This window comes from Choloepus didactylus, chromosome 3, assembly GCF_015220235.1.
Source record: "Choloepus didactylus isolate mChoDid1 chromosome 3, mChoDid1.pri, whole genome shotgun sequence".
Lineage (NCBI taxonomy): Eukaryota > Metazoa > Chordata > Mammalia > Pilosa > Megalonychidae > Choloepus > Choloepus didactylus.
Genome location: NC_051309.1, coordinates 133,013,894 through 133,026,884, shown reverse-complemented (window position 1 = coordinate 133,026,884; position 12,991 = coordinate 133,013,894). Strand labels below are relative to the sequence as shown.

The 12,991-nt window shown below is 38.6% G+C and overlaps 1 protein-coding gene across 1 annotated transcript; it reads left to right on the top strand.

Annotated features, from left to right (window-relative positions):
* Positions 1–7,570: 7,570 nt before the first annotated feature.
* LOC119528799 (protein Lines homolog 1-like) lies at positions 7,571–9,870 on the top strand. Its single transcript, XM_037829050.1, is given in 3 exon segments — positions 7,571–8,907; positions 8,910–9,117; positions 9,119–9,870. Coding segments are annotated over 3 exon segments (2,100 nt in total). The 5' UTR covers positions 7,571–7,682; the 3' UTR covers positions 9,786–9,870.
* The last annotated feature ends 3,121 nt before the right edge of the window (positions 9,871–12,991 follow it).

The following is a 12,991-nucleotide window of genomic DNA, read 5'->3' as shown; positions in this document are numbered from 1 at the left end:
TCAGATCCCCTAAGGATCACTTTAAATAGGCAACAGTTGAAGGAACATACTAGAATGGGAGGAAGGGCTGGATTAAACCCTATGTTTGCATTGTGCTCTGTGTATAGCTTAATGATGAAATTGCTTATAGCTGATCATAATGTTCTATATTCAAGGAGTAACAGGTTCTGCTAAGCTGGTTATAAGTGTAGTCAAAGGCTTAAAGTCTCAAACTGTACAATTTGAATGTTTGTCAAGTAATGAGCTGTAAAAATCTAAAACATCAGCAACAACTGAGGGAGGAATATAAGCATTTATGTAAGCAGACTGTTCAAATAGAAAGCAAGATTGTTGGGGGGCGAACATTTGAGAGTATAACTTATGAGACACCTAACCCCTGTTATTCTTGGAACACTGCTTGGTGGACCACACAGTATGAGGGATGGGTCTTACCCAGGTTGGAGGAAAAACCATTAAGGGAAACTTGGCTGGAATTTAACTCTCCAGTTCAAATTGACCCGAAGGTCATTAGAATACTTAAGGCCAAAGACTTAAAGCAAACCACAGAAAATAGAGTCAGGTTATGGAAATACAAATGCCTGGGTAGAATGGGGCAAACATACCATCCAGAGTCTAAACAGAAGTGACTGTTATGCTTGTACAACCAAACAACCCACTGTTCAGATTATGCCCTTCCCCTTGGGGATGAAAAAGCATGAAAGGGAGTTTAAATGTATAACACTCCTCTTTCAAAATGCTACTCCTGGTGAAAGTTGTAGTACGTTGCCATCCCTTTTCCCTCCAGTCCAGAAGGGAAGTGTCAAAGCCCTACCAGCGTCTCACCTTGGTCCTGGAAACCACTCTGCCTGTCTCTCCAGATGGGAAGAAGGGCTCCAGGATCTTGGTACCATGGCTTTGTGTACACAGGTATGGAATGTGGGCAAGGATAGTACTGGCAACTTCTCCAGCCTAACTATACCCCGAGCAGACCTCTGGTGGTACTGTGGGAAGGGCATCCTCTGGCCAACACTACCTGAAAGGTGGGGAGGAACCTGTGCTCTGGTTCAATTGGCTATCTCATTTACCCTGGCATTTGAAAGTAATAAGAAAGTACCAACCCAAGGCAAAGGAGAAAGAAAAATGTACAAAATGTACCTAGTTCCTTCAATAAAAAAAATGTTGTAGATAGTATAGGGGTTCCCCAGAAAGTTCCTAATGAGTTTTAAAGCTAAAAAATCAAGTAGCTGCAGAATTTAATCGTCCTTATTCTGGTGGGTCACCATCAATGAAAATGTCAATCATCAGCTAAAATTTATCAACTATACCAGGGATGTCATTAAAGAAATAGCAGAACAGTTAGATGCCACTAGCCGAATGGCATGGGAAAACAGAATGGCTCCTAGACATGATGCTAGCTGAAAAGGAGGTGTCTGTGCTATAGTTGGGGGAAATTGTCGCACATTCATCCCCAATAATACCACACCTAATGGAACTATCACCAAAGCCCTACAAGGCTTAACAGCCTTATTTCAGAAACTAGAAAACAATTCTAGCATTAACAACCCACTCACAGAATGGTTGGAAAATTGGTTCAAGAAATGGAAAGGAATTGCAACATCTATTTTAATTTTCCTTATCATTCCAGCCAAATGTTTATAACAGCTGGGTGCTACATAATCCCGTGTGCTCAAAGGCTAGTTCAAAAACACACTCAAAACCACTAGAATCAAAATAAGAAAGATCCCTATGAGAGGAATGTGAAAAAAGCCCTTAGCAAATTTGAGAATCTAAAATGTGAAAACTAAAAGTGTTTAAAAAGAAAGAGGAGGGAATCTGTAAGAAAGGAATAAGTTTCGTTTTCACATAGAGACAGCATGGAATAAGGGAAATGGAGGCAAAACCAGTTTAAACAAGCCCCAGACAAAGAGAAGAGAGAATCTGCCTGATATGGAAAAGAACATAGAGAATGTAGAGGTATATCAGAGGCGGGAACTCACAGCAAAAAATAAAAATTTGGGGGGGATTGGCTAATCAGTTCAAAATCTCAATAATGAGCTAGTTGGCTCTCTGGGATTGGCTGTACAAATTAAAATCTCAAAAGATGAATTAGTTAGTGTTCTCGGATAGGCTGTAACCTGTGTAGTACCCAGTCAATGGGGAAACAGGGGAGGGACTTGCGAATTAGGAGTAGGAGATTTAAAGATCGCCATTCTCTTCCTCTGGCGGCCAGCCTTCATGTGTTTGGCTGGACGCCCTATCTTGCAAGATCATAAATAAATTCTTTTCTCCTCCAGAACCGAGAGAGCATTTATTCCCTTACAGGTACCGCTTTATTTCTGACAGCAACTTTGAGTTCCTCAAATGACTTTGAGCAGAAGAAGAAACATATCTTAGTGATATCTTAGTGGTGTTTTGTTGCTGGGCTTTAAGTGAGCTAATAAATATCCTTTATTGTTTAAACTAGTTTAAGTTGGGTTTCAAAAGCATAGGTACAGGGTTAGGCAAAAATTTGTCACATAGGACAATAAAAACATGGTTTACAAAAAGAAAAAAATGGATAAATTGGACCTCAACAAAATTCAAAACTTTTGCATTTCAAAAGACACCATTAAGAAAATGAAAAGACAAGCAATAGTCTGCAAAAAGATATTTGCAAAACACATCAGACAAAGAAATTATATTGGGAAAAGACAAAGAACTCTTACACCAATAATAAGATGACAAATAACCTAATGAAAAAAAAACAGGCAAAATATTGGGCATTAACAGATAATGGACATGAGGGATCTTACTGGGGTGATGAAAATGCTCTAAAACTGATTTATGGTGATGGTTGCATAACTTGGTAAATATACTAAAAAATATGGGATTGTATAACTGAAATGGATGAATTATTTGGCATATAAAATATGCTGTATTAGAAATTATAGGAAGGTGTAATGTATGGCTCAAACCAACATGAACCATAAGCAGACAGCTGCCCTACATGATAGCAGGTGCCAGCCTGTCTATAAGGAAATGAGAAGCAAAGATACATATAACAAAAGAAGTCACTGAAGCCTAACAGGGTTTACCCCAGAGTTTCGATAATAGTTAATAGATCACCTGTGTCTCTGCCAAGGTGTAGTTCCCACCCCACACCCCGACAGATATGCAGGTGAAACTAAGATAAGGAAATCTTTGTGACCATCCCAAGGAATTAGCCCTTCCTTGAGACATGCAGCAAAGCACTTCTACTCCTGAACAAATTGCCATAAATACTGGCCTGAGTCCCAAGAAAAGTTGGAGGTCTCACCCAGGAGGGGTCGCTCTGCCTGGTACCATGTGTCAGCTGGGACTCTGATAGGCTGAAGAACTGGTACTTCCCCAGCCAGTAGTATCAGATGTGGGGGTTTTCCCCAGCTTGGTGAGTTTTTCTTTTTCCTTCCTTTATCTGCTGGACAGACCGCTTTACTTTCAACTACTGTATTGTTAATAATAAATGTTTGTAGTCTTGTAATTCAATAAATCTCTTCTGTAAAGTTATACTATATTAGTTTGTGTCTCTTCCCTCCTCCCACGATTCACCTCATACAACATATGCTTTAATAAAGTTATACTTCAAAAAGTACATTGGAACAAAGATATCCATGAGTAAAGCTAAAAGAGGTGGGCGGGGGATGAATGACACCTGAGGTAAAGATAGACGATAAGGACTGGGACTGTTTAACTTAGCAAAAACTGGAGTGGTCTATGATTGTGACTAAATGTACAAATATAAAACTGTTCTTGCATGTGGGAGAACAAATGAATGTCAAACACACAGGGTGCTGGAAAGGAGATGGTATTGGTGAAAAAATATAATCAAAGCAAACTGGAGTCTATGGTCAACAGTAACATTGTAATATGCTTCCATTAAATGTAACAAAGGCAACTTACCAAAGCTAAATGTGTATGAGAGGAGGATGTAAGGGAGGGATATATGGGATTCTTGGTAGTGTTGTTGTTTGACCCTACTATCATATTGTATTGTATGATATTTTGTTTTTCTTTTTATCATCTTTTTTATTATTCATTAAAAAAACTTTTTTTTCTTAGTAATATGTTCAAGTGCTTACTATGATGATAAATGTACAACTGTATGATGATACCACGAACAACTGATTGTACACTGTGGATAATTATATGGTATGTGAACATAGCTCTATAAAATTGTATGGGAAAATATAAACAAGGATAAAAGTCCTGGTGAAAACATGGAGAGAGAGATGTACGTATTTACTGTTGGTTAGGAGGCAGAACGGTATAGCCTTTCTGGAGGACGGTGGGGTGGTTTCACTCTAAGCTAAGTATGTGGTTGCCTTAAGGTCCTGCAACCTCATTAGGGTGCATTTACTTGGAGGATCTGAGGGCAGGGGCATGAATGGACATTTGCACACTAGTGTTTATGGAGATAGTATTCATGATTTGCAATTGGTGGAGGTGGCCTAAGGGTACATCAACTGAGGAACAGAATGGTGAACTGTTGTGTGTGCATACAATGGAATATTGAGCAACTGTGAGAAGGAGTGAAGCTGTGAGACACTCACCGAGGTGAGTGGAACCTGTAGACAGCATTTTGAGTGAAGTACGCCAGAAACAAAGGTAAGCACTATAATGCCTCACCAATATGGACTAACTACAATGTGTAAACTCATCATTGAATCTTAGAGCATAGCTTATCAGGGGAACGCTTATTGTAACGGTCCCTAGATTGTAAGCTCTTACAGCAGTCACGTCTATTCCTGAACTGTGATGGCTATCTCCAGATTCCAAGTTGCTGATCCCTTTGTGTATAACTTGATTGATCCATGGAACTTTGGGTATCTGTGTGACACCTGAAGCTCACACCTAGAACTCGGCAGATATGAATGTCGGTATTAGCACATATAGCAGCTGTTAAAAAAGCTAAAAAGGAGTCCAGACTTCAACTAGAGATATGAATGAAGCAGATGTGGTTAGGACTAGGACAAACCAGGCAAAAGGGTAAAGGACAGAACTGACTACGTTTTAAAACTTCAAATTCCATGTGAGACCAAGGGAAGAGATTTTTACCTGGTGCAAGATCTATATTTCCTAAACAATTTAACTCATGCGGTTTGTTCGAATACCATAATTACATAGAACTTTTAATAGGAAGTGAGACCTGGTAAGTTTGCATAGGTTAATGTGAAATGGAGACCCATCCCAAAGTAATTTGAACAGAGAATAAAAATATATATGCAGGGCCCCCTGAGGAGCTAGGGGTAAATGCAGAGGTGTTGGGCTTCCTCACCTGGATTGTTGCTGATGTTCTCACAAACATTGAGGACTGGCGGTTTGATATGCTGAGTCCTCTATCACGGGACTTGTCTTTATGAAGCTCATAACTGCAAAGGAGAGGCTAAACCTGCTTATAATTGTGCCTAAGAGTCTCCCCCTGCATACCTCTTTTTTGCTTAGATGTGGCCCTCTCTCTCTAGCTAAGCCAATTCAGCAGGTGAACTCACTGTCCTCCTCCCTACGTGGGATCTGACACCCAGGGGTGTGAATCTCCCTGGCAATGCAGGATGTGACTCCCAGGGATGAATCTGGACCCAACATCGTGGGATTGAGAACATCTTCTTGACCAAAAGCGGAATGCGAAATGAAACAAAATAAAGTTTCAGTGGCTGAGAGATTCCAAATGGAACCTCATGGGCATTCTTATGCACTATATTGATAACCCTTTTTAAGTTTTAATGCATTGGAATAGCTAGAAGTGGCAATAAAATGAGATTAAGTTTTTTTTTTTTAAGAACTACTAAATAGATTCAAAGAGAGTTGTTCAAAAGGAATTTTAAAACTGCTGTGGGCATAAAGTGACTACTTTGCAGGTCAGCACCCAACACTTACATTATCCTCAGTTACTCTCTACCCCATTGCTTCAGGAAATTGTGTTTTATCTTCAACGTTAATTGAGATAAGTGTTTCTCAGAAACCAGAAGTATGAGTTGCGATCCTTTAACACAAGCCTAGAGAAGAGGAGGTTTACATCTATGCAGGTTGGTCCCTTATATTGTGGATATTAAGCACACATACAATAAAGTGACATCCCTTTGCAAATATGAGGAACATAAGACTTGCTCTAGGATGGCTGGTTATTTCATTTTCACCTGGAGGAATCTTAGAGTGAATCTGTAAAATTATCAAGGCTGAAAATCTTCATCACCAGACAAAGTTTTGAGTTTCCTTCACCAATCCCAAAGCTTTGTGTAGGAATCAGCACTATCATCCAGCTCTTGCATTCTCTAATCTAGGCAGGCCACTCTTCATTCAGCCATGAAAGTGTTTGGCTGTCTACAGGAAGCTGGTTAAGAAGTAAGATTTCAGTTTTAGAACTTATTTGGAATGGCTGAGAAATAAAAAGCTTAAAATGCTGCTTGGTGAGCATAATTTTGTAAGAAATTTGCAGATTTACTTGGTCAGGGAAATAACATGCCAAGACTGAGTCTCCAAACTGGCCCTGAAGATCAGGTTAAAGCAACAGATTACAATCTGGGTTCTGTTTCTATAAGAAGCCAAAGTTGGCTGAAGTTGATGGAGATCACAAACTGGAGAATGAAGGATGTGATCAGTGAGGTGGGCAATGAACATATGTAACTGCAAGAGTGCTCACAGATGGGCCCTGTCATAGATGTGTTAACATTCAGACTTGTGAAATAATAAGAAGAATCATTAACCTTTATTGAGCACTTATTATGTACTAGGAAATGTTCTAAGCACTTATGTGTATTAATTCATTTAATCCTTGCAACATCTCAGTGATGAGGGTATTATTATTACCTTCATTTTACTGATGAGGCAACTGAGTCACAGAGAGTCAAGGTCACATGCTAGTTAGACGTGGAGCTAGAGCGAACATTTATTAATTTAGGCAACCTGGTTCCAGAACTCAGGGATTTATCACCACACAATAACTGTGAAGCATTGTTTAATTCTATGTGATTTTTAAAAATTCTAGATACACCAATTAATAAATATTAATTTTTGAAGAAAAGTTTTATCTGCAGCGATAAATTTAAACAATTTGTGCATTTGCTTTGCTTTAGAAAAGCTAGGAGACTTGAGGAAGACTGACCTTTTATTTATTAGTTCACTAAAAAACTATCATATTTTTCATCCCTTTTATATGTCACTAACTGGAGAGTATAATTTTGACATATTTGCCAGGCTTATTTCACAATTTAATTTCACAGTATTTTTTTTTAAATCATAGACTGTAAAATAATTCTAGACACACTGCCATCATGCATGAATTATTCTACAAACATAGTTTATTACAGTTGACTGGGCAAACAATTGTCCTTTAAATTAATATTCTGCTTGGGCTGAAGCTGAAAGCAAATGTTGTCATCATTATTTCCTTGGCAGAGTAAATCTACAAACCTCATTAGAAAAGCATGAATACCAAGTAGCATTCCAAATATGCTACCTTTATGACTGTCATGAAATGATTATTGTGATGTTTAAAGAAGATTTAAAATAATGGTTGTCGAAGTGTTCCCTGGAATGGCGGTGCAAAGACCGAGTGGCATGGGCCAACCAGATCCTTGGCAGGTTTTACTGAAGAAGTGTCTTAGAGAGTCATCTCATTTCCAGGATCCATAGTACTTACAATTTGGAGTTGTCAACCTTCTTATAAAAGATACATTTTAGAAGTCGAAATGAAAGCTTTCAGTGAAGTTTTAGAACAGTTATACAAAAAGGTACTAATTGGAGCCTCGCTTGAAAAACACAGCCAGGAGTACGTCTTTTATCTCAATCCCGCGTTTTCCGATCAAGATTTCTCTCCAGCTGCCTCCCTAGAATGGCCGGACACCCGTGGGAGCCAGGAGAAGAACCAGCCACGCTTTGCCCACTTGGCTGCCTCTCGTGTGGCTCCCAAATGTCTGAAGAGACAGCCCCAGATGGGCAGTGCCCGAGAGATTACACTGCTTCAGTTGACAGTGATCAAAGTGATGATAACCAGAATAGTGTCTAGCAAAACTGAGTTCCATACAAAGGAGAAATACAGCGATATTGTTAAAATTCTTTTAAAATCATCTGAAGTGGATTCTAAATTGATCTCTATGTTCCAGAATTCAGATAAATTGTTATCCCACACGGCTGCAAAGTGCCTTGCGTTGCTTCTGTATTTCCAACTGAGAGAGGAGATAACATTAAGTAATTCCTGGATAGCTTTTTGTCAAAAAAATCTTTCTGAGTACACTGAGAGTGATAAGATAGCATCCTGTCTCTGGACTCTTGGAATGGTAATAAAAGAAATCTTTAAAGATACATGTTCACAAAAAACAGAAATTCTAAAGCAGTTCCTGGCTCCTTTTGACAGTGTTTTTGAAGTATTTTACAACTCCCTATTTTCTCAGCATTTTGAAAACTGCCAAGATACTTCTAAAATAATAAACAGCTTGATGAGTTTCCTGGAATTGCTTGAACTTCTTATAGCCTCCAGAATCTACCTGAAATTGCATTTCACTTGCCAGAGGATTTTATTTTTTAGACCTTCTTGCGTGTTAGACATTATTACCTGGCCAGTTCAGGCTTTCGTCAAAAGGAAGTTCATCCTGTTTGTTAAAAAGTGCCTTCTTTGTAAAGTGGGTGAAGACCTCTTTCCTGGATCTGCCCCTGCCGTAATGCCACCAGATCTTCATTTGGATGTGGACATGTTGGCTTTAGCTAATGCTGTTTTGGAAGCTGTGAATTTGGGGTTGTTGAGAACATTGTCTATTCATGGAAAACCTTCCTTCTTTGGTGGCGATGAAGTTCAGCCTGGATGTAAAAGTATCTCTGGTCAAGATCAAGCGATCCTTAGAGCAGTGAGCTTAGTTTTAATTAAATCCTTAGAAATCAAGTTTCGGAATTGTACTTCAGCAAATGAAATGGAAGAGACTGCTGTAAAGCTACTGAAAGAAGCCTGACCCAAGAAAAAGTAAGGTGGAACCATCACACACATGAAAATGGCTATAATCCTCACTGTATTTTCTTATTCTTCTTAAAAAATATAGGATTTGATTCTACCGTTCTTCTTGACTTTTTGATTTCATCAGAAACCTGTTTTCTTGAATATTTTGTTAGATATTTAAAATTACTCCAAAAAGACGGGTAATTTTTTCACCATTTCCAAGTACTTTGATGCAACTGAATCTGAAGATGGCTTTGATATTTGTGGTTGTTTGCCTTCACTTGTCCAAGAAAGGAATACCAACCAAATGGAACCACTCTATTTGACTGCTCTTGATGGTCACATACATGCTAATGCTTGGAGCTCCTGGGCCTCTGATTTTTCTGAACCACCCAACAAGGTTGTGACATCTCAGGAGACCCCCACCCTTCTCCAGGCTGATAGCCTGACTTCCCCTCAAACTTCTCAAAGTCTGGTGGATTATGACAGCTCTGATGATTCTGAAGTGGAATCCACAGATCAGCATTTAGCAAACAGCAAACAGACATCTCTACACCAAGCGATAATTAAGAAGATTCAACACACAGCTGGGTCAGGAACAGATAAAGAGTTTGTACTAGAGCCTGAGTCAAGGCTTCTGGTGCCAAAAGGCTCTGAAACTTGTTTCTCCATTGACCATGAAGTAGCTCCAAATAATATTTCTTCTGAAATGGGAATATCCTACAGAACAGTTAAATGCTTTGAAGAACTACAAGCTGCTGTTAACCGTTTGCAGAAAAAAAATCTTTTCCCGTATAACCCAAAAGCACTTTTGAAGTTGTTAAAACTTATTGAGACAATATATAAGAGTAAGAATGCTTTGTAAAACTGGCATTTTACTTCCAGGAACTATTTCCCCTTAATAACAAATTTGCCTCATGAGATAATGGTAAAAGAAAAAAAGTTAACTCAAAAGGGTTTTTAAAATCAAGTCTTTTTGCCTCATTGGAAACAGCCTAATGACTGAAAAAGTTCCATCAAATGACAGGGATCCAGGTTTACGCCACATGAACTTTATGGTAATTCAAACTTGCACAAAATTTGGAATGGTTATTATTTCCCCTGAGGTATTTAAGTGTCTTGTGATATGTAACAAATTTAAGATCTTAGCAGTTTTTGCAAGAGAAGTGATAGCTCTGTGTACATGGTCTATTCGATGAACATGAGTCTCTTAAAATTTTTAAATCACTAGGTGATTTTCCTGTTTAAATGTTTGTGATATGAATAATTCTGTCTTTCCGGGGGGTGGCAGTAAATTAAAATAATGTTTTTATTGGATTTGGTTAACATGAGCAGCATTTATTTTGCTGATGAGTCTGTTATTAAAGCAAATGGAAATGCTATTGTTAAAAAAAAAAAATAATGGTTGTCAACTGCTTGGTAACAAAAATTCTCTATTAATACTCTTCAGTTTTTGAAAAGGAATCTGTAAGATGAGGTCAATTTTTGTTTAAAATTAGAGAAAAACTCTAATAGAAGCCTTTTTCTTAGGGTGGTGAGGTATAGAAAGCTTCATTTTTAAAAAGCATATACAAAGCATTTTATTTATCCTATTCTGAAAGGGATGAAAACAGTGCCTGCAATTAGTGTGCATAAAATCCTGTCCTCAACAGCCTGACCTAGAGGTCTTATTAGCGTATCTGTCTTTCTTTCACACCCTGCTTCTTGGAGACAATTTGGACTTGATCAGAGATATTGAAAAGAAAGGTATAAGAAGGACATCTTCTTAGCAGATATTAGGAGAATTCCTCTGTGGGGATGGTTCCATATATGTAAAAGAGAAATTGATGAACCTACAGGCGGGAACTAGCTCAGGTGAGTACCCAGGTATGCTGAATAAAAAAGGAAGGCCAGGAGGGAGAAATGATAACTTTGTTAGTGAATAAAGGGTTAAAAGGAGACAGAAGCTGTAGTTGTCCAAAGAGCCAACTCTTTGGGGGCAACAGAAATGTTCAATGCAACAGAAATGTTCAATGGGTATTTATTTGCTCTGAGGTCTAAACTCTCCTTTTGGTCCCCCTTCAATAAATTCTACATTGTCCAGTGATTCTTGTGGAGTGATTTTCCTTTTTTCTCTTTAAGAGTAACATCACGTTGTGCTAATTCCTGCTTCATGGTTTGCACATAGTAAAAAAAAGTGGTTGTCTTTGAGGGCAGCTGATAATGTAGGTTACACATGAATATCTCTGCTTTTTAATGTAAAAGAAATAAAGCTGCGGGTGAGCAGTGGTTAACTAACAACTTGTGTTAATGTGTCAGTGGCCCTCCCTGGAGAAAACTGTCTCCTGAAAAGAGGCACTTTGGGTTCCAAGTCGATCCTGTCATCATGGCAGCTGGGAGCAATTCACCCAGATCATCTCATTCTTCTACCACCCCTGGTTTTGGCAGTAAAAATCATAGGCCATTTGAATTTTGGAACCGGAAGGGACCATGGAGATAATTATGTTCAATTCCCTAATCTTAAAAATTGGGGAACAGAGGCATAGAGAAGTTGAAGACATGCCCAAAGTTGTATGGCTCACAAGAGCAGGGGCCTCATAATTCCTCTGCCAGTGTTCTTTCCACAACACTAGAAAATCTGAAGAAATTTGCAGAAGGAGGAGGAAAATCATACTGGTAAATGTAGCTAAGGCATCAGCAAAATGATGAAACTGATACATAGTTGTTTTCCTCTTGCAAAAGACTTTTTCTTTCTCATCTGACAAAATACATAAGATAGAAGAAATCATGAAGGACCGAAAAAGATGTAGGTAGCAGGTGCTCAGTTTTGTGTAATGAGTTGTGTGTTCATATCTTCTCAAAAGTGGTAAATGGTTCAACCACCAGCTGGGGTGGGTGGAGAAACAATTCTGGCAGTGTATAGTGAAAATTATAACTCACCATCTTGGCCATACAACACATGAAGAGCTCATGATTATGAAGGGCCATGCACAAGAACCAGGTGTGCACCAGCCAACAATGAATATGTATTTTTTTCAGATGTCGCAAAGCCTCGATTTCATTGTTAAGTAATCGCTATGATAGCAACACTTGGTTCAACCACCACAATGGAGTAAAAGAAAACCTCAAGACAGTGTTAATGTTGTAATGCCACTAGTTTCACAAATACCCTGAACATTCTTTTTTTCCCTTTACATTGTTTTACAGGTCAGAAAGAAAATGATAGTGCCATCTCTTTTTAGCTGAATTTGTAACGCAGAGATTTTGAATTCTTGAAAAGCTGCTTTAAACGCTGCTATTTCTAAGATGCCGATCATCTTGGTGTTTAGGTGCTCAGATCCATGAAGCTACAAGAAAGCAAATATGAGTGACATGATGAGAAGTGAGAGCCCTTGCCTATTCCAAGCCAGCAGCCTGGAGTCTGGAGTAAAGATTTCACTAGGGAAGATTAGAAGGCTCCTTGGATGGATTCCAGACTGCCGATGCAAAAGCCAGAGAGAGACACGAGTCGTTTGTTGGTTGGTTTATGGTGGTGACAGCAAAATGAGTATCAGGCTATATTTCCAAGTGGAGGCCTTAGCATCTCACCAAGGGTTTCTGCAGCAGATTTAAATGAATGCTAATTAGAAGTAAGGCAAAGGAACTTCCAATATGAAGCATTACAGAGGCAATAATACAAGCCTGCACCTTAACGACTGTGTATTTGGCCTCTCTAAATAGGGAAAACCCTGAAGAGCTTTGAGAAATATTGTTCACATCTTCATAACAGCACTGTGACTTTCTGCATTGAGCATATTTAAATGCTACAGGAAATAGTTCTTCAAGAGGGATATGTATATGCCTTCCTATAACCTATTTCCAAAGTAGATTAATTTAATGGTTTAGATCATGTGGTAAAGCTGCGTTTTACTCAGAAGAAAAGATATCTACAAGAGATAGCTGATTAGATGCAAATCAAACAGATTATAATGTTTCCAAATAATTTCAGGGGAGTTTATCTGGATGGTATAAATGCTGACTCTATCAAAGTCATTATGCAAGCATCCTTACAAGTCCCACTAAGAAAGTTGTGAAGATGTTTCATCAGGCAGT